Source organism: Syngnathus acus, chromosome 3, assembly GCF_901709675.1.
Source record: "Syngnathus acus chromosome 3, fSynAcu1.2, whole genome shotgun sequence".
In the NCBI taxonomy this organism is placed as follows: domain Eukaryota; kingdom Metazoa; phylum Chordata; class Actinopteri; order Syngnathiformes; family Syngnathidae; genus Syngnathus; species Syngnathus acus.
This window is the reverse complement of record NC_051089.1, coordinates 8128041-8150086: the sequence shown is the minus strand read 5'-3', so window position 1 is coordinate 8150086 and position 22046 is coordinate 8128041. Positions and strand designations below refer to the sequence as shown.

The following is a 22046-nucleotide window of genomic DNA, read 5'->3' as shown; positions in this document are numbered from 1 at the left end:
CTTAATGATGGTGGCTGAAGCTTAGCCTTTGAGGACTTTACAGGATTAGCTCTAATAACAAGGTGACTGGTTCAAGACCAAAAATGTCAAATTGAGTATTTATTTGTACGCTGAAATACATGGAAAAAAAATCAGCCACGTCGCTCTCCATCTTGCCCTCTAATCACAAAAAGGTAACACTTACAGAGACACCTTGGGGGTGAGGCAGAATTACTCCAGCTGCCATCCTCCAAACACACTGCTGTGGCTGGTAGACTGGGGTCAAGGTAATATCCGTGTTTACAGTGGTAGGTCACCTGGCTGCCCACATTGTAATGGTAGGCGTAGAAGCTGCCATTGCCCGGTGACTGGGGGATCCCGCAGGAGATAGCTGCCAATCACAAATAAAAGTGTTATGGAGATGCTGATTTTATTCATCATAACCAGATGCTAAGGATTTGCTGAGGATAAACAAATGTAACATACGCTTGTGAGTATTGCTTGTTTATATGCGTTGCTCCACCGGTTGTGTTCAAATATCCGTTGCTTTAAGGCTGTGACACTGATGCTATTCATTAGTCTGTTTAGGATGTTTTGAAATGTTTGTCTGTATTAAGCTAAATAGACTATTAAGGCAAAAGACATCTAAAAAAAATAAAATTGAAAGTCGGGTCACTCGTATCTTATAACTACTGTTTTGAGACATGCTTATTATAGTACCTTGACAGAAAGGTGAAGGTGTGTCCCACTGGAATAACCCATTAGGGTGGAGTCTACAGGTGGAATTCATTGAGCCAACCAGACGGTATCCATGGTTACAGAAGAACTGGAGTCTGCTGCCTGGGCGGAGTTTGGTTCGGTTGACAACACCCCCATTCGCTGGCGGATCATTAATACTACAGTATGCAGCTGGGGAGACATTGAGAGCGTAAGAACAAAAACAAAGAAAAAATTTGTACAAAAAGCAAACTTTTTTTAGGGTGGGAGGAGTGCTTCTCCCACACACAACAACAAAGTGAGTCACTAATCATTATTTCCATGTCGGATAGTTATCTTATGCACAAGTATCTTACGTCAGCCTCATTTAAATGACTCATGTGGCCTTTTGTCTTTCACTAACATCATCTGTTTGAAAATGCATCTGATCTCTCTGTGGCTCATGTTATACAACCAACATTGTTAGGGCTATTGAGGACAAGGGTTTCAAGGGGCTTACTTACACCAATTATCCCACTGTATGAGAAACAAAATTGGAAACATTTCAGAAGTGGAGTATTTAATTACAGTTGCAACTCAAACAATTTAAAGTCCATAGTAATTAATTTTTAAAATGTGGTAACATTCGATAGACGTCCATTTTCAATAGGTAGCGGTCATTGTGTTGTGCTATTTCAACTCCAAACTACATTGTGAAAATAATTGTAATTTTGTGGTTAAGTACGGTAACATTATTAACAATTGAGAGAAACCCGGTGGGATAAAATCCTTTCCACAATATATTCAAAATATAAATACCAATTAATGTGCACTTGCACTTATCATTAAGGTCACGTTTATAAATCAAAAGGGCACCCCCCCACAAACACACAACGTATATAGTGCATAATTTACTGAAATGTATGGTGTGCATGTACCCGAGTATCTTATCTTGAATCCTTTCTTGTTGGTTGCATGGTCAGTGGACCAGCGTAGGTAAAGCTGATTGGTTTTGGAGGTGAAGTTGAGTTGAGATGAATGATTTCCACTGAGAGCCACAAGCAAAGGGCTCTGTCCTGAGGATCCTGCAAGGAGCGCATGAATAAAACATACTGTGAAGCTGTGTACATAGTCAACCCTACATTTTCAGATTGCATGGATAACTGATGGATAACATGATTTGTTTTTCACCTGGGTAATTGTTCCATTACTCGCATATTCATCCTATATTAATAATGCTAATGATAACACTTCTGCAGGATTGTGCAAAGCAAACAGATGATGCAAGCCTGAGAATATGTTCAAATTCTATATTATGTCTTCGTGCGTGTGTGTGTTGCTGCATTTTTAATGACAAATTCATCCAACTGTGGCGAACACCTACTAATGTTTCATTCTTATTAAGAACACAAAGATGCAAAATGTGACTTTTTTGGCATAAACAGAAATGGCATATTTGCATTTGTTTGTGTGTGTTCCATGTGTGAGAGTGTACCGTCAAAAATTTCCAGCTCGTCAAATTGCTTCTCGCTGTGGAACATCTCAACGTAGATATTGATGATGTAACCTGAGAGACAAGACACTCATTAAACTATAAACACATTAAGCAAATTCCACCAGACAACATTAGGCTCGTCTGAGTTTTCTAATGAGATTCAATACATATCAAAAGGAGGATTATTCAGTCAGCCTGCTCATCATTACGGTTAGAGAACTGTGCTTCACATTTATTTAGCAACATGATAAGGGATAAAACATGGAAAAATTCTCAGTGATAAAGTGCCCGTCAACATCACTGCAAACTACAACCGTAATGAATAACATTAATGCAAAACTGAGCAGTATTATCAATTGCAAGGGCGGAATGTACTGGATCTCATTGAATACAAGAGTAGCTAATGACATGGCATGCGATTGTTAAGCCATAGCCAAGTAAACCTGGAAGCATGCGAAGTAGCCAGGAGCAGGTCTGGCTGTTGGGGTAATTGCTGGGGAACATAGGACTCAAAATGACTCCTGATGATGAAGACCTCTCCTCATTGGCTGGACACTGGGCTGGAAGGGGAAACATGCATGTTATAAACTGTATGAAGAGGAAAAACGTTATTGTGCAAACCACACCTCAAAGTGACACATAGTGAGTTTTCTTATTGTATTCAAGGTTGTTTTTCCGTTTACATGTCCACTCATGTTAACATGTTAACGATAACTGTTAACACTGGATGCGTGAAAATCAAACAAAGCGTTCATTCTTTTCAATCCATTCAGCAGCCTTGAGTACAAGCAAGAAATAAACAGAACGTACTGCCCCATCTCTAAGTGTCATGGCAATAAACACTTTCACATGAGGAGAAGGTGACCTCTAATTGTGCCAAAGGAGCACTTAAGTTGCATGATGTTACAGTAAGAGCACAGTCTTCTATCTATTAAACACAATGGGCAAAGCGATGACAAAGGCTGATCCTCTCGGCGGCGGCGCATCTGCTGTGAGAGAAATAAATGCAACCGCTCACTCTTTTCACACATTCCACAAAGAGCCTCAAATTCATTTCCAGAGAAGATGTACTGATGATGCTTACAAGCAAGTGTTCCTCTTGAGACACTGAGATTACTACATTGGCTAAATTATTTAAAAAGAAAATATTTAACAAGATCAATCAATCTATATATGAAAATATGAATAGCTTCTTTTTAGCAAACATGATACTGAGATGAACAGTGTGTAAACTAAGAGGTATGTTTTCCTCCGCAGATGTATTTTTTTGACAGGTTTAGCATTTTGAGCGTAAAAGCTAGTATATTCAACTTTTTGGGGGACAAGAAATATGTAATTTTCACATACAATGATAGATTGTATGTAAATATTTACACGTTTCTGTCCCAGATGATGACAAAACTGAGAAACGTGTTGACTCACCTCCTACTTGCAATAAAAAATGTAAATACATTTTCCCACATACTACAGTTTTTTAATGCCCTAGTCTATTTACTTTAATTCAGTAAAACCAAAACTTTAATTTATTTTACTAGATTTTGCCTTTTAACAGAGAATATAATACATCAAGTTTAAAGGAGCATACATCGTCAAAAAGATATCGTGAAGAAAAGTATTGCAAGAATAACTTCAGCAGACATTGTCGTTTTTGTCATATATTGAATCATGACATTAAGCCTCAGTTTGGATGTTTGTAATTCTTCCTTAGGAACAAACACAAACAATTATGCAATCACAAATTTAAACTCATAAAAATTATGATTTTGATATTTTGTATTTTCTTTTTTTACAGGTCCTCAAGCACACATTTATTCTCACAATATTTCATTTTTACACGTGGATCTCTGATTTACACATGGATTCTGCCTTACCTTGACATGTTGGCGGTGGCGCCTCAAACAGTAAATGGGAGTTGAGCGTACACATGAGCTCCGCCTTCCCAACGAGTGTGTATCCAGGGAGACAACGATAAGCCACAATATCGCCTATGGCGTGGAGAAAATGAATTATTAAAAAAATAAGAAGAATAATCAGTCACTCACTATACATAATTGATTGAGAAGCACAAATTTTCAAAATGATAAATACTGAATAGTGGCCTCAGGTCTTACAATAAATGTTTCTGTGTTTTGCTGCATTTACTGTTCTATTGATGAAAGTTTGCATTTTTTTTGCGTGGCATCTTGCAAAGCTGCTGCTGCACTTGATGTTGATGGTATAATGTTCTTCTCTCATATTGTTAAAAAAGTACAACTGTCAACTGATATTTCTTTTGACTATCAAGTACGTGATCGTTTTTATATATGATTTTTATAAATCAAATCTATAGACTTTACTAAGCAATATATTTTGGTCGGTTTTAACGCTTTTTTTTTCCTGTCCACAGAGAGATGATAACATATTTTACTGTAAAATATTAAATTTTCCATACTCCTGACAGGGACAATTGATGGTTGCTGTCTGTTTAAAATTACACCTATGGTTGATTTGAAAGGTCACATAGGCTGAAAAGCAAGAGGCAGTGAGTGCATTATATAACATAGTGGTGAGGGAAAATAGAGGCCTTGACAAGTGATTATTTACCCGAAAATTGATGTTTTTCAAAGCCCCAGCACATATTCAAGCACAATGAAAATCTTTTCTTTATTTGAGGTGGCTGTTATATGTCATTGTATGTGAATGACAATGCATTTTAAAAAAAGGCAAAATTCAGAAAATATAATATGAAAGCAATTGATTAATTTTTCACCTAGGTTCCCCCTCAAACTTCACTAACATCAAGTGATCATACACAGTATTCTGCATTATTACCTATTAGAAATTCTTCATCCTCATAGATTACGTCAGCATTCTCCACTACAGGAGGAGGAGGGCATTTCTTCAGACGGTAGGCTGGAAAGAAAAAGTATATATTTATATAATATAGTTTGATTAAATATAGAATGTTGCAAAAAAATGCATTTGCATATTTGCAGTTTTATTTGATGCCTTTGTGCCAGCAACAGTTCCAAGAAGTTAGCTATTCATATAAGAGCTTCGTTTTATGAGCAATACAAACATGGCCCATGGCCAGTCTAATTTCCTTTTATAAGAAAACTTAAGGGTATAAAATTAGATATTGTTTTAAAAAACAATATGCTCGTGTACCATGGAAGTTGAGAATGAAGAATCCTCCGGTGGAAAAGTCAGAATGAAAGCGGATCAGAACCTTGGAGCTGGAACTGTAGGCTGACTCTAATGCCGTGTTGCCGCTGAAGACTCCCAGCTGAGGACTGGATGCATCTGGACCGTCCCTGCATGAGGACAAGTGAGAGTACAGACGTGTGACAATAAAAAAAAAAAAAAAATTAAGAAAAAGTGACTGCATAAACACAAGCTTTCCTGGACATCTGGTGTTTGTGACAGGAAAAATGTGATTTTAACGATTCACATTTATACTCAGTCTTCTATCACTCAGTGTGAACAAGTCGAGCCCTTAAAATCACAAGATGACACGATAATTAAGTATGACCAGATGCTCTTTTAGTATTATTACCGCCTCTGACATAACTTTAATTTGCTGCCATTTGCTGTCTAATTTCAAGAATATATTTATTGTTTTGCAATTAAACAAGGCCCATCTTGTTCTGAAGCGGAAATAAAAAGAGAATAAATGAGAAGCAATTATATACGGTAGTTTGTGCTCATTTAGGTCTAGGGTGGCCCGGATTTATATTTTGTCACCTTTGTTTGATTTTTCACCCTTTTGCAAACAAGTTCATTGAACGCTGTTGGATTAAAGGCTTAACTTAGCTCATTAAAAATTGAATGTTGTTGAAAGGTTACATTTTTTAAAGTTCCTAAATGCACCTTTTTGTTTTTAATGAGCGTGCATTTGGATTAAACAAGGCTTGTAAAATTTTAATTCAATAAGTGTGCCTGGAATCTCTTGGCTGCTCAATAATTCAAGGTCTTCCGTAGGTGTTGAAACTCTTTTAGTGAATCAAAATGTACTGTTTGTCTATTTAAGCACAAATTGAATACAGAATGTTGAGTGTTTCTTATTTTTCAGCCTGAAACTCACACAACTACAGTTTTTATTAACCAAGCACCCGCGCCACCTTTTTATTTTATACAATTTGATTTAAAATATTCTTTGGTGGCTGGTATCTATAATTCATGCTTAATTTTGAAAAGTGCATATATTCGACTTTAACTCAATAAAATCATGCACTTAGCTGGAGCAGGCTGTTTATATCTTTTATCAAAGCATATCTTCCGTCGAGTGCATGGTATAAGCTTCTGAGCAATATATATATATATATATAATCTATGAATATAAGTATACATATATATTATAAGATTTTTTACACAGAAGATTATATATATAATCTATAAATAATTATCTAAATAAATATATACACTACCGTTCAAAAGTTTGGGGTCACCCAAACAATTTTGTGACCCCAAACTTTTGAACGGTAGTGTATATATTGCAGTTCATATTGTAGTTTAAGCAATTGCCATACATTAATGAGAGCGTAAGATGAATGTGTCCCCATAAATAAACTGATGTCCTTGCTGGCTAGCAAAATGCATATGTGAGGATTTGGAATTGTGACAAGAATGTTCACTGTAAGGAGAGATTCAAAAGTGATATATCAGCGTAACATTACCATATTGCAATACATCATACATGCCATCTTTTCTGGCCCGGAAGATAGCAAAGTGGAGTATCACAGTCTAAAGCCCCCCCTTCCCACTAAGCGATGAACAATTGTGAGTCTTTTCCAAGGTGGCAAATGTTGCGTTGTTGTCAGGGTTCGTTTAAGGTCGCAAATGTTCCAAACAAAGCCCCAGTATCTTACTAAATAAGGGATGATCAATCAAACAATTGAGTATGGAGAAAAGTTACTATGGATCATCACGATAAAGGATGATCAATCAAACAATTGAGTGTGGAGAAAAGCTACTATGGATCATCACGAGTGTAAAGGTAATATTTACTTGCCGCCCATAACGGGTGATTGGAACCATCATTTTTCATTAGTATAGAACAATGGCCTATAGTGCTCCAAAATATCCGAATTCACCTGGAATCAACAGCTAGACAAGTGGTAAAGGTTCAAACAGGACAATGATTCTAAACACAATCAAAATTTGGAATAGATAACGTGGGATAGTATTTATTAAGCCTCTGCAATTATCATCCTGAAGCCTCCACCATGAAATAAGGATCGATCAAAAAGTTAATAAAAGTCCAACATGAATATTACTTTCCTGCACATGGTAAAAGTTTAGAAACTTCTCATTACAACTGTGTGGACTTAAAAAAATAATCTCCAAGTATCGTCCAATGCAAGGAATGGGGTGGTGCTGTCGTTCATCAGCAGGCAAAACAACAGGGAAAGTTTGGCAACATCCCCTGACATTTGGATACAGTGCCACCGTTCCCCGGGAGTTAATGGGCATGCTGAGCCGAAAAGCAGCAAGGGCAAATAAGTGAGATATGAAGAACATAGCAATGTACAAGACGCGGCATTCAGCACTATGATTAATGAGAACATGGAACAAAAGAGGAATGGCGAAGAGGGAAGCTGGAATAGATGCTAAAAAAAGGACTTGCATGAGAAGCAGTATTAAGTTTCAAAAGCTTTTTTTAACACAATGTGCTTGCATAAATTGAAGCAAACCCTCCTTATATAACACAGTTGGAAGGCAACATGTTTTGCATTTAACCCCGTTCCAATATGTGTTATCATTAATGTACCTTCAACATCACTTGGAAATCATTGACATGCTAAACACTGTCAGCTAATGCTAATCTTTGCGTTCAACTTGATGTGCAAAGTCACCACTCACTAAGCAAGCGCTACCTGGTGCCTGTTACCTCACTTGTTTTATTTTGGTCTCAGTGATTCACTAGGAGACTTGATAAAGAGAAACCAAAGAGCCCGACAGTGTCTTCAACACAGCGGTGGATCATTAAGAATTGCAAACATACAACTTTGATTTGTCCCTTTAGAGGCCATGAGAAATGTTTTGGATGCATCATTAAATGCAACCTCCAGCAATTTTTTTTTTTTTATGTTTATTGCACTCTTAGGGCAGTGGAAAAGCCTGCATAGACAATAGATTTGTTTCAATGTTATTTCAAAAAGCCTTGTTGGCATCCAATAACCCATTCCTGATTATGTCATTTCCTTATTTATCATTGGCACAACCAAATTAAGGACAGTAAAGCAACTAGCAAGTAGGTGATTCAAAAGAAAGTTCCCATCTTTTGACAAGCTGATTTACTCCAAAATGTATTGAATTGAATATAGATTGAGCTTTGCATTTGTTTTTGTCAAATATCGCATTGTAAATTATATTTATTTTGCAACAGTACAAGGTCAGAAAGGGATTTTCGACATGTCAGTGCAGTGGGCAGTGTTACGTGAGCACAAGTATCACCTAAATCCCCGTTCAACTGTTGACTCACTTGGTTGTGGGCTTCTCCTAACATGTACCAATAGACTCTGAAGGGCAGCAAAATTGAAAGCAAGTGCTCACCGATTGCATTGCCTTCCATTTCAACTGCTCACTTTACAGCTCGACTTTTCAGCCTTCAAATTAAATGCTTAGACCAGTTCCATTTGATTTTTAGCTTCACTCAAAATAAATTCTACAACATGCCGCCAACGAGTAACTAGTAAGTGAGAATATTGTCCGGAGGTGACCTGATCTTTTCAGATGCAGCCCAGTCCCACTGGATTTGGCAACTCCGGCTCCAGTACGCCTTTCATTACATTCCCCACTCTTGACTGAATCTGATCATTACGACCAGAGTTACCCAGACTCCCTGGGCTCTTGGGCTCAGTCGGGGCCGGTCCACTGAGTCAGATTAAATTGGTCAGTGGTCCCATTGTAAATGCATTACTCTCACACTACCTGTATTACAATCTTAGCTCCACATTGAATCCCATTATAGCTACAGTAGAGCCAGGGTGTGCATAAACTAGAGTATGCATCGGGAGGCTATGAAGTTGGGATCCCTGCAAATCCACCAAAAAACAACCACTACAATGAGACTCATATACTCGCAGCTATAAAATGTAATACACTTGCACCTGTAATGAGCTGTCGAAAAAAAAAATCCGTGTCATAGAGCTGCAGTGCATCACGCTGAAAGACTGTCACATAAATAGAAATGTGTTTTTAGAAGTCAGTATGGTGCGCCACTGCAAATACACAAGCATAGACAACTAGAAATGTATGTCCATAGATGAAAAGGAGTACATTGTATTTGTACATTCCAGCGGGTTTAGGCTTACCATACGGCAATGTAATCAGTGACAGGCTCAGTCTGCAACAAGGTAAAGTTGATGTAAACTCCATGTCCGTGGGGAACGGCGATGAGCCAGCTACAGTCTTGGGAGTTAGGGTATTCATTGGGGTACTGAGGCGAATAAATGGTCCCATTTTCAGCTGTGACATTGTAGCCACAGGGAGCTGCAAAGGCAGTCATAAAAGATTATTTATTTGGAACTGTCCTTTAGTTCCAAATAAAACATTTTAAAACATTCCAGGCCTTCAAAACTTGATAGAAACAGGCTACAAAAGAACTGGAAGATGGGCTGTAGCAAAAAGCTACCACTCGTTTAGAAACGGGCATTATAATTGGTTAAAATTTGGTGTATTGTGAAGAATTCATTTTTTGATTTCAATAATTGATATTTCTTCATCAATGTCCAAAAGTAAACAAAAACATACAAGATTTTGTTCTCACCCTCGCAACGTGGAAATGGGTGGTTCCACTTCCGGTTGGTCCCATGCACACATGTGAGGACCGGGTGTCCGATCAAAACGTAGCCGGGATAGCACAAGAATGTTATTGACCGGCCAGCACTGTAGTCACTGTTGATGATGTCACCATTGGTGAAAGGGGAAGGGTCCAGGCAGTTTTGAAGTTGATAAGCTAAAAGCAGACATTACTGTAAATTAGTACATACACTTTATTACATCACATTTAAATCTATTTCATATGACCAATGATATCCAAACGCAATGTGATGGAATAACCAATTCAGTAAGAAAAATTGGATCAAAATCATTTCTGAGTGACGGGAGTAGCATTCATTTGCATCATGGGCTTCAAGAACAAGACTGGTTTATTTTGGGCATGCAACATTAAAAGTCATTAATAACAACAGGCGTGATTGATGAGAAAATTGTCTCGACTTTAAGTAAATGTGTTGAATAATGGAAGAGAGTTCTGCAGCACTGCAACCAGTTGAAAGATGTGTACTGGCACACGTGTGCTGCCATTTAGTATTTGCTCAACATTTACAAATCCAGATGGGAAGTGTCTCAAAGGATACTTCAGAATGACAGGACTCAGCTCCTGTGGGCCACAGCTCAACTTAGTCGAAAAAAACCAACACTCACGCATGGGTGTTTGGTTTCTTCCATGACCACGCCCAGAATTCTAAATGCTAGGGTTTTTTTTTTCTTCCGGCAACAAATGTCGGTCTTCCATGGAGCTAGAATAGGATGATGCCTAAGGTTTGGCGTCGCTTTAAACTAAAAAAGGGACAAAAATTAAGTTTTTGTTATGACTGATAAGTGAAGTTGGAGGGGATTAGAGACAGGATCAAAGGACATGTGATATACGTATCTATCTATCACTGATTTCTATCTATCTAATTTTCCCCAGTGTTATCCAAACATTAATATAGTTCTGTACAAAATCTTATTTATCCCTGTCTCGTAGGGATAGTTAGTCTACTCTCTGTATAGACCATGGGAGTTCACAGGGACATGAATCAAAGTGACAGGACTTGACCGGTGCAAATTCAGGTCAAAACAGGGGCAATTATCTCATGCATGTAAATGTAGGTGGGCATGTGTGTCTTTTAGCAAGTCAGGTTACGCCGCCAGTGACATGTTTTGTGTTTTTGATGGGAACCGCTCGACGGTAAGAGTAAAGTAGACAAGATGTCAGCCTCTCATGGGTGCATTGCTAAGGCGCCATCCTTTTTAAATAATTAGAGCAAAGCCATAAGGTTGCACACACTTAAAACAGCTTAAAACATCATACATACTCTTTGTTAGTTGGAAATGGCCACTGCATTTGGATGGTAAATCATAATCTGCACTGAAGCACTTTTTTATTTCATCATTTAAGCAACTTGAAATGATCAAACCAAATGAGACCAGAGACAAACCAGAGTTGAGGAAAATCAAGCAGATGTTCAAATCTGTTTGGTTTGTCGCTTTCAATTAAAAAAATAGGTCACTTTCTGATTGATATGATTCATGACAATCAAAAGTGCACTCACCTTGATAAGTGAGTTTGAAGCCCATCCTGTTCTCGGAATGGTCACTGTAGAAGTGAATGATGGTCTGGTGGGTGGTACTTAGAAGAGACGGTGGCACTTGCGAACCAGTGAATTGTCCAATAAGAGACGAGCTGTGCTGTGGTCCCGACCGCACCTCGAGGAAGTCGTGGTTGTCTTCAGAGGAAAAGTTTTGGAATTGAATATGGGCTCCTGCGATAAACATAATAAAAATGTTAATATTGTTTTTTTCATTTTACACTCAAGGAAACACTTGTGCTCACTGTTAAATTACTTAGCACTTTGATTTAATAGTGTAAGAGCAAGCACATTTCTTGCGCATATTCCAAGCCTACAACCAGATGTTATCAATGTCAAATTTAAAACACAACACATCACACGCTTGCCTCTAATTAAACACACGATAAGGCTTTTAATAAACCGTGTGTCACTCTCAGTAATGTTGTGCTGTAAACGACACCAGGAGATGTACTGACATTGCCTGATCCTCTTCAGGAATTATCCCTCGGTGCATAATACTTACCATATCCTGTTGGCAAGATGATTTGCCAGGTGCAGTCCAGGTTGCCGGGGTAGTTGCCGGGGAAACCCGGACTCAGGATCACTCCAGTGACCTCAGACAATACCCCGCCACAACGGGCTGACAGGATGAGAGAAAGGCTTGCGTTAACGATGCTTCACATGCGCTTCAAGACAATATTAAATTATGAAAAACACCAGCAAAAAGAAAAGACACAGACTAAAGTCACATCTTTTGTTTGGTTGGTCATTATCATCCTTCCAGTAGTGCTTTTAATTATATTATAAAACGACCCAATAAATATTTGTGTACGGCAAATATTGAGAAAGAGACAACAATTGCGAGTCTAAGAGTGATACTTTTCCGTTCAGGGGGGCTAAGTTTGCTCTTTCATTAAAATGACAATTTTATTTCTTTAATATAAGAAAGAGATTATATTTTTCCCCAAACCTTTTTTTTCTTGTAATATAACCACAATAACAATATTATGACCTGCCCATAATATTACTACTTAGTTTTTGTAATTTAATGTTTTAATTTTCCTCCCGCTTTGTTTTCTTTTTTTTTCCAGTATTACTCTTGAATGCTTTCATTCATCTGTGACATCAATGGGCATTACAGAAAGAGGAACAATAATTTGTTTGCTGTATGTGGACGTTTACTTTTATAAGAAACGTATTTGGTTAGAAAATCACCTGTTTTGGCATATGATTACAATGTTGAAACACACATTGCAGCGAGAGGAGCCGGACGCCCGGCTAAGAATAGCTTGTACTGGAAAATGTCAGTATTACATGGAATGAACCTGCTACAGATGTAGATGTAAACCATAAGGGCCATAACACAAACAACAGTGGAACCAATTCATGAGTGAACATGTTCAAAAGCTTTGGTTTGCACCACAAAACTGCTTCTGTAGCCTCTCGTATGGTACTGTGAATCAATTAAAGAGTAACTTCACCCTCTTGTCGTGTTCATTGACTCCAGGTGGATGTTCATTGCAAAAATGTGTGCACCTTTTATAGAGCATACCAGTGTCTAAGTGTGTGTGCATGTGCATGTACCTATACAAAGCGGAGGTGGGTAGTTCCATCTGCGCACAGTTCCAGGCATGCAGGAAATATGAGAATGGCCCTTGACAGGACAAAAAGTATTATATGGCAATTGTTTTGGAATGTTTTATTGTTATATTTTGGGCTATAAGTGTTACCTGTAAGGTGTATCCAGGCTCACAGGTGAAGGCCACGACCTCATTGACCATGTATCTGTCTCCTGCTTTTATGCCGTTTGCTGGAATCATCGGCTCAGGACAGGTTGTCAGACCGACCGCTGCAAAAAAGTTGAATGTAAATGAATGATTACTGATGCATGTATAGTTACAGTACATGACAGCAGTCGCACTAACGCCAACATTTCAACAATTCAATGTCTTAAATTAATCTTACCTACTGTAAGAAGCATGTTTTGGAATGTGGCACGTTTTAACCTGCATACCATTGGTCATTTTCGCAAATGATAAAGGCTTCAGTTTATGCCTTTGAGTATACTGTTATTTTATATGTCTATCTGTGTTGCTGCACAGTTTTTGTTGTTTAACACTGCAACTATCAGCTATTCATTAGCCTGTCTATGGCATTTTCATCGTGTGTCAGCATTAAGCGAGTAGACAAGTAGACTTGTAGACTTCAAGGAAAAGTTTTTCTTCAATAAACAATGTGCACTTCTCTTTGTTTTAAGTTTAGCTTTTAAAATATATTTCAACTGCAAGTTGCAACAAACAGTTTGAAATGTCTTTTTGATGAATTACTCAGAAATTCTGTCTGCCAAACTGCTGCTTGTTGTGAAGTGAGTCAAGTTCACTGCTGCCATACATTGCTCATACTGTATCTCAAATGTTGGCTCACAAATCAAAGCAAAAAAATAAGAATAAAAATCGGATGCATTTCAGCTCATATACAACCAAAATTTGTAGTATATTTATATTTACTTTTCTTTACTCTGCGGTTAATCAAAAAGCAGCAATCTCATTTCCAGACCAGTTGTTTGTATGACACATGATAAATGAGTCTTGTGATGATCAACATTATTCAACACTTATGTCTAAATTATAACACATTTTGATTAATTTTATCATGAAATACATGTGGCAGGTAAATATTACTAGATGCTCCTTGTGGTTGTTTTTTCTGTTCCTATCATTGACAGCTAAGATTGGAGGAGTTTTTATAATACCTCTGGGATGGAGTGAAAGAAAATGGTAGTGTACACACACCCAACACAATTAAGGTTCAACACATTCAGGTTGACGGAGGCGAGCCTTTCATCAAGTAGCATTAGAAGAAACGGATCTGTGTGTATATACGAGTGTGTGTGTGCGTGGGTGTGTGTGTGTGTGTGTATATGTGTGTCTTCCATTTGTTTGTGTGTTTCAATCCCAAACTTCTGCAGGAGACTGCCCTGGAGTAAGTGGTTACCATGGCAACACTGGGGCGGAAGAAGAATAAAGAGGGAACGGTAGAGAGAAGTGAATGTGTCTGTATGTGTTTGTGTGTCTGGTCTTGTTTGTTCATCATCTACCTGCCTACCAGCAAAACAATGTGATCCCGCAGAGTGCGCACACTTATGCACACGCATGCACGCACACATGAACACACACGGATGCCTTGGAAGTGTATGCTGACATTTGGGAGTGCACTCTGCCTGCATGCATTGGGAGGAGGGAACTTCTGTAAGATGAAGCACAAGTAAAAGAGCTGCATGCGACATTCACACTCAGTGCATTATTAGTCGGAGCGTCATGACAACTGATCAATGAAACTAGTCCATTTGGCCGACCATCCCTCTCGCTCCTTCTCTCCCTATGGAGAAATATAAGCTGTGATACCATTTAAAATGCTGACAGCACGACAAAGCGAGCCTCTGTGGGCACACGGCAACAGCTAGACAGTGTCAGCATTTTAGTCAAAATTGACGAGATTTACTACAAAGAGGCTTCAGAGGGTGAAAAATGATGAGAATATTACTTGTCACACGTTCCTCCCCACTTATATAATGTATATCACGCGCTAGAGGCACATCAGCAAGAGTGGTGGGCAATTTACAGATCTTTGTGGCTTCATTTAATAGCTATTTCTGAGTGATTAGCATAACTTCCTTAAATTTCGAAACGACGTACTCATTGAAGACAATCAATGATTTCCGCATCCTCAAGCACATTGGGTGGAGCAACCTAAAAATGTGGGAATTTCCTGTAAACTCGCTGTGAAAATTCCCAATAACTTTAGCACATTTCCTGGTGCTGGTTTGGAGATTTGTTTGGAGACGTGGGACAAGAATTACAGTCATAGTAATGTTGAGTTAGATAGCAAATAGTTTTTTAGTTTACATCTATGCAGTTGTCAAACACGTTAGAACGAATCACCCGGTCTATGGCACAGGGAAACTTGGGCCATACCATTCTATGGAATTGCTCTAAAAAAAAATTCGAAGTGTGATAAGTCAACCCAGGGGCAGCCAACAAATGAAGTTAAAAATGACAGCAAGTTAGTAGCATAGACTAACAAATAGGTGAAGACAGCCCCCACACACACAAAACCTCGCACATTCTCATAAGAGGAGACATGTTCATTGATTTAGAAATGATTGTAAGCCAAATGAACTACAATGACCTGAAAAGCACAGCCACGACCTAACAGGTGAGAGTAATTGTGTTTACTTTGTATGTGTGTGCATCACTAAGTCACAAAAGTGTCTATTCTTCCTGCGCGCTATATGACACAAGCATTTTGACAATCTCCGGGTTATGAGTGTATGTTTTATGGTCAAGTACCTGTACGTGTGTCTGTGTCCTAGTTCCGGTCACTGACTCTTGTTATTTCATGTTGAAGGTTTGCTTCGATGTGTCTGTGCGTGTGTTTGGGCGCATGAACCAGTCCCTGTATTCAACCATGTTTTGTTTTCGATACGTATATCATTTTGCTGGTGATCAATCATTCATTCCATAGATGTTTAAATTTTCAACTTACTTTTGTATTCAAGGTGAAAGCCTGCAGCCACAACGCTTATGTCACTCTGAAAGTGCAAGAGAAGCTGATTGGATGTGGAGTTAAGGAGGGCAGGAGCTGTAGTTCCTGTAAAAAAAAATAAAACAATAATTTAAATGGATTAAGAATTACAAACAATTTATTTGGCTTATGTGTACCTAATGATGTGACCGCTGAGTGTAGAAAAATGCATCAGCTATAAAAGTCTAGCCTTAAGAAGTCTTTACAACCCAAGTCCATCCAGGAATTACCAGGAAAGGAAGGTGAATGACCTCTAACCCTCCACAGACCGCTAACAAGGAATTGTCCCGATATGAGGGAACCCTCATCAGACCTCACGCTCAGTAGCAAACATCAGATCACTGCGGTTAGATCGGGCAGCTCCCCAGTGTGCCTTGTGGAGAAGGGCACAGTCATTTGCGTGTCTTTGTGTGCGAGTGTGTGCTGCCCAGTAGGCGGCGTTTTTCATGTGTGATAGGTATATGACAGGTATGTGCTTGGGGCAGGTCACAGGGGAAACACCGCAGGGAGATTGTAAAGGTTAGCTCATTCTTTACTCCTCCCTGTCCTCTCTCCCACCTTCGAGGCTTCACTCAAAGTACAAGTGAAGCTTCTTTGCTCTTTCTTCTCCTGCTCCCTCCGCTCGCTGTCGCCACAGAGGAGGACTTCTTAACGCATCAAAAGGACATTTAAGATAATATCAGATTCCTTGGTATTACAACTCATCCATTATATATGACTGGTGTGCAGTGTTATGTGTGTGCATGTGTGTGCTCATAGATTACTATCTGTCATAGCTAATTCATCACATATACTCAGTGTTTGTGTGTGTGTGTGCATACAGCTTTAGTTTAGGAGCTGTCATATCCTATCTATCATAGACCTCAACCTGTGTGTGTGTGTGTGGGTGGGTGGGGGGGGTGTAGGGGCATTGTTGTCATACCAGAAAATGACCCTAATTTAGGAGCCGTCATGTCTCCCCCATCGTAGATCTCCAGAGAATCCCAGTTGTGCTCCGTAGCAAATGTCATCACTTGAATCTAAACAACACATAATGAAAATAAAACATATTTTGCATCAAATGTCTGTGCAGAGTCATTGTATAACTTTGGAAGCAGAAGTATTCTCGTGGCATTCTTGTCACGTTTTTTTCCCTGCCTATTTTTATAGCAGCAATAACATTGTGGTGTGGCACCCAATGGCTGCCATGTAACTCAAATGCAGTCAGCCTCTACATATTCACCGTTCAGCAATCACAAATTCCCCTTTTCACGTTTATTTCTAATGTCATGTCAGGTCATATGATGTAGAGAATGGTAGTAAAACAGTCGTGTTGGCCTGCTGTGGCACGTAAACAGACAGCAACACAGCACTGACCGCCCTTGGTATTTAACAAGGTCTGCACTTCAACATCTGCCCAGCAGTATTTCTCCACCATCTGAATATCTGGATGCAGAGTGTTGTTCACGTTCACCTCATTCGTCTTGTCAAAAGACGGGCACTTTACAACGGGATATCTAGTGGTTAGCACGTTGCTATAATGTTTGGATATAGCCGTCTTAGTTGGGTCAGAGTACTTAGTGCGCAAGCCAGGTGTTGGCTGCGATTGTGGCGTGAGTAGAAAGCTAAGTGGTGTGCAAGGGTTAGTGACTCATCGATTACAACCAATCATGATTATTTTTAGAATAACAACTATATCAACAACCTCGCTGAAACTTTGAACCCCCTATTGGGCATTATTGAATGATATTTATTTATTTCACTGGGATCTATGCTAGGTGAAAGAGCGCAAATATTTAGCGAATGTGTAATGTTAAAAGGGTTTAATCAGCTCTTTACCTGTATTCCAGCTCCTTCGCTGACATGGATTCTCCATAGACAGTTGAGACTGTTTGGGTATGGCTCCGGAAAGCCAGGGGACAATATGGTACCACGGCGCTCCGTCAGATTCCCACTGCACGGAACTGAAGAGAAGACCAAAATTACAGATTTTTCAGTGCAGTTTATTAACTGAATAACTGAGAGAAATGACAGGCTGTTAGAAAATGATGGTACGTAGCTGCAGCCAGAATGAAGTGTTGAAATGACTGTAACACAGAGCCAGGGGCAGAAAAGAAAAAGTGGCTCCATATGATTTAATAAACTGAAGTGACAATTAAAGCTGTTTGCAGCAGAAATAGATTGCATACAGACGTGGAGTTTGTTGGACAGCATTAGTATTGAATGATGATTTAGCGCTTCGGAACAATTTTTAGTTAGAGACGGTGTAATGCCAGAAGAATATGAGAGCCAATAAAAATGCAATAAAGTCACTTTTATGAAGTGAGATATTAATTAACAAAATCTGTAGGTTTATTATTGAGGTTATAGTTTGCAATGGTACAAAATTGTATTGTATCATAAATAATTGAAGTTTCTGAGTGTTTGCTCAATTTGCCAGCTCTTGAATTTGCTGCATCTTGTGTCCGGTGAGGGTATATCTCAGTGGCTTACCGATACAGCTTGGCGTAGATGAATTCCACTGTGCCAGAGCACCTGGTACAGCCTGGCACCGGATCGCGCTGGATCCCTTCAGCAGATATCCCGGACTGCACTCGAAACGGACCACCGAGCCAGCTGAGAACTCCGACCCGATCCGCCGGCCGTAGCGAGGTTCTGGCACAGAGCTACACTGACTGTCGCTGGTCCTAGGCACAGCTTCAGTCGGCAGTCATTAAAAGAGTATTGGTAGGTGGAAGGATCACAAAACAAATAATTCATTGAACCTCATCCACCATCAGTCCTCATGAGCACGTATTTGAAATGCCTTTAAGGAATTCAAATGATCACTCGTTCTTTGTAAACGGTTTTGATAAAGAGGTATTTTACAAAGTGACCCTCGTGAGTATAAGCAGTTTGGGAAATGGATGGATGGATTAAGTATCTGTGGTGTTTCATTTACAGACATTTCAAATCATAGAACTTTTTCATCTTTAGTTATTTCTGCAGCTAAAGTGGAATACTATCTCCATCTCAGAATGATTAGTGTTGATGTTGCTTCATTTTGTCTTTGACTTGGATGTCCATTAGTTATCTGTTTAGCCATTCAAAGTGTAACTGCACCAAAGAAAGGAGGGAGTCAGTCACTGTTAATTGCAACTTTCAAAGAAATAGATTTACATTAATGCGTTTGAATGATTCGTTCTTTTAACAACTCACCATTAATCTGGCAGCACTCTCAAACTGGTTTTCTCATGTACAATACAAATACACTTTTGATATTATTGGTGAATGAGGTGTTGAAAGAAGATACTTTAGTCACATTACCTTGGTAGACAAAGTGAAAGCCCTTAGCTGGTTGGCCACTCTTGGCATTGAAGCGCAACATTATCTGATGGGATGTTGCCAAGGGTAACGTCTCCCCTGGGAAACACAAATAACACAAACCAAGCAATGGGGTTTTGAAGTTAAAATTTGTGGTTGATTTGCACAGTCTTAATAAGAATTTCCTGAGGAACATGAGTTTAAAAGACATTTCTTCATTTTTATAGTGCGGATGGATGGATGGATGGATGGATGGATGGATGGATGGATGATGGATGGACGGACGCACGGATGGATTTGTTAAAGACACACTCGACCTAAACATTTCCCACACTATTGTTGACAGCGCAGATACAGTAGTTGGATTTTCAATCCATACTAATATTATTGCTATGTACTATAATGACATTTGCTGTAGATGGATTGTTATGGAGAATGCAGGACAGTTCTGCTGCTTCCTCCACGGCCCCAACGAGGCACTCCTGTCGCTGATGCTGTCTCAAAGATAAGCCATAATAAATTCTCACTAAATACATCACTGCCAAATATACTGAGATAACAACTGCTGGTGCTGTGATCTCACGGCCCCCAAGAGTGGCTTTCTTGCAGACAATTTCATTTTATTCTTCTTACAAAGATGTGATCAGGAACTCCTAAAGAGCATAACTTAACTAACCCTATCCTCACCTGAATGTGATCCCGCCAGAGAACTCAACAATCGAGAGTTCTCATCGGCGCCATCGAACAGCTCCACCGAGTCGTTCATCGCAGTCTGGAAAATGGCAAACTGACCGAAAACAACTGGAAAGAAGGACGAGGGACAGACCAGAAAATCAAGAAAATGTTAAATACATGAGCGGATTTAGTGTTACGATTTTATGTATTTACAATTCAAGCATACCGAACTGTGGAGGCACTGTGATGTAGTAGGAACAAATTTGTCTAGAGGTGTAATTTAAAGGGTAGTTTGGAGACAAAACGACTCCCTCAGATCCACCATAGTGTCCACCACACGGCGCTGCAGAAACACACAGAAAGATGTTAGAATTTGCAAGGTGGTAGAATTGTGGCAAATGCAAAGCCATAATGCAAACTCTTGTTGGATTGTTTGTAAATTACTTAGCAAGATTTTTAAAGGCTTGTTTCATTCTGCTATTAACACATTTAAGGTTGATGATGAATCACTAACGTTTGTTGCCTGCTTTTCACATATACATTGCTCTTTGGTTTACCTGCCAATTTCTCCTCTAAATATAAATGAAGGCTTCACGGGTAAAAGTCAAATTCTTGCAGGTCAAATGTCAATTATGTAAATGATCTGGCATGATCCTCTCCTAGTTTTGACTGCTTATGAGTAAGACAACACATTCCCCACTTAGCTCTTTTTCACCTTGTTGATGCGTTGAATTGAGACCTAAAAAGCCCACTTCAATTTTGAGGGATTATGTTGAAAACAGCATTTTAATTCACTGCTGTTTTTTTCCCCTGCAACCTCTACCTTCTGTGTGATCACCAAGATGATGCAAAACTCCTTCACCCAATGCCCGTGCTACGTTTGCTGAAGGGTTGTAGCATCAGTAAAGCTAAATAAAGGTTAACATTGTATCCCTTCTAGGTTTGATATTCAGTATTCTGCTTAGTTTACCATATTTTGCGCAGGCTCCTGATGAAATTTCTCATCAACATCACGAAATAAGGGATCGTAAACTTACAATGAAGTGTCTCGGCCAAAGCTTTAGAAAATATTTTGGAACCTGTTTTGGACAATCCCATTGCCACAGTAAATTGAAATGCTATGGACTTCATTCACAAAATACTGTCGATATCGGTCACTGGCAGTAAAATGTAGCTACATAACTGAGTGAAATTCAGATTTTACACAGACTGCCAAGACAAATTGACTGACTGTGCTCATGAAAGTGATCCATATTCAATTTGGAGAAAAAAATCACATTTAGCAAATGTTTATTAGCTTTTTAGACAGTTTTCATTTTATCCTAATGATACAACATACAGTAGGAACGTGATAAGAATTGTATTAATGTTTTTTATCATATAATATTAAAACAAAGTAAACGATTTAAAAAAAAAAAAAAAAAACTCCAAATATCTAAAGACTGCTTGCTGCATATTAAGGGAAAAAAATAGAAACAAACATGACTCTCAAAACACAGCTACCCACAATCTTCGATTAGGGCACTGCCATACGTCAGCCAGAAGGAGTGGCCTAATGTACAAATAGTATAAAATATAAGAAATGCAGTTTGCTGTTGTACAAAATGTTAATTTAAAACACATGCATACTGAGGTCTTGAGCACAGAGACCTCCTGTCTTTCTACAGCCATGACATTTGTGTGGATAATGTGCATAGCATGAAGGGGTTTAAAAAGTCAACGTAATGACCCGTAGGCTTTTTTCAGAGTCATCCTTCAGGGACATCCCTCAACGTGACCCCAAGATGGTCTTTTAACCTGGCTGCATTACTGAGCAGAAGCTTTTCAGATGCGTCGAGGTCCCGATCCAAGCAACCTCCTACAATAACATTTCAAAAATTAGATTAGTGATCTGAGCACATGTGCTCTTATCACAAAACTTTGCATAAGAATTGGCACCCTGGATGAGCCCGACTTGTTAAATAGATCAACACAGCAGAAAGAAAAAAGACTGCTAAAATTGTTTTTGCTGCTAT

General features: G+C 39.0%; 1 protein-coding gene across 2 annotated transcripts in view; it reads right to left on the bottom strand.

The window, feature by feature from the left end:
• LOC119120299 (CUB and sushi domain-containing protein 1-like) overlaps positions 1-22046 on the bottom strand; it is a 282068-nt gene that overhangs the window by 31496 nt on the left and 228526 nt on the right. For both annotated transcript variants that reach the window (XM_037247067.1, XM_037247068.1), the window contains exons 34-54: positions 20258-20374; positions 20044-20157; positions 19360-19455; positions 18547-18750; positions 17893-18017; positions 16997-17093; positions 16036-16140; positions 13221-13339; positions 13075-13144; positions 12014-12130; positions 11473-11682; positions 9921-10109; positions 9466-9643; positions 5318-5463; positions 4982-5062; positions 4042-4155; positions 2614-2730; positions 2171-2242; positions 1614-1760; positions 700-888; positions 185-370 (exon numbers count right to left, since the gene is read on the bottom strand). In XM_037247067.1, coding sequence (XP_037102962.1) covers positions 185-370; positions 700-888; positions 1614-1760; positions 2171-2242; positions 2614-2730; positions 4042-4155; positions 4982-5062; positions 5318-5463; positions 9466-9643; positions 9921-10109; positions 11473-11682; positions 12014-12130; positions 13075-13144; positions 13221-13339; positions 16036-16140; positions 16997-17093; positions 17893-18017; positions 18547-18750; positions 19360-19455; positions 20044-20157; positions 20258-20374 — 2793 coding nt within the window. The remainder of the gene's footprint in view (positions 1-184; positions 371-699; positions 889-1613; positions 1761-2170; positions 2243-2613; positions 2731-4041; positions 4156-4981; positions 5063-5317; positions 5464-9465; positions 9644-9920; positions 10110-11472; positions 11683-12013; positions 12131-13074; positions 13145-13220; positions 13340-16035; positions 16141-16996; positions 17094-17892; positions 18018-18546; positions 18751-19359; positions 19456-20043; positions 20158-20257; positions 20375-22046) is intronic.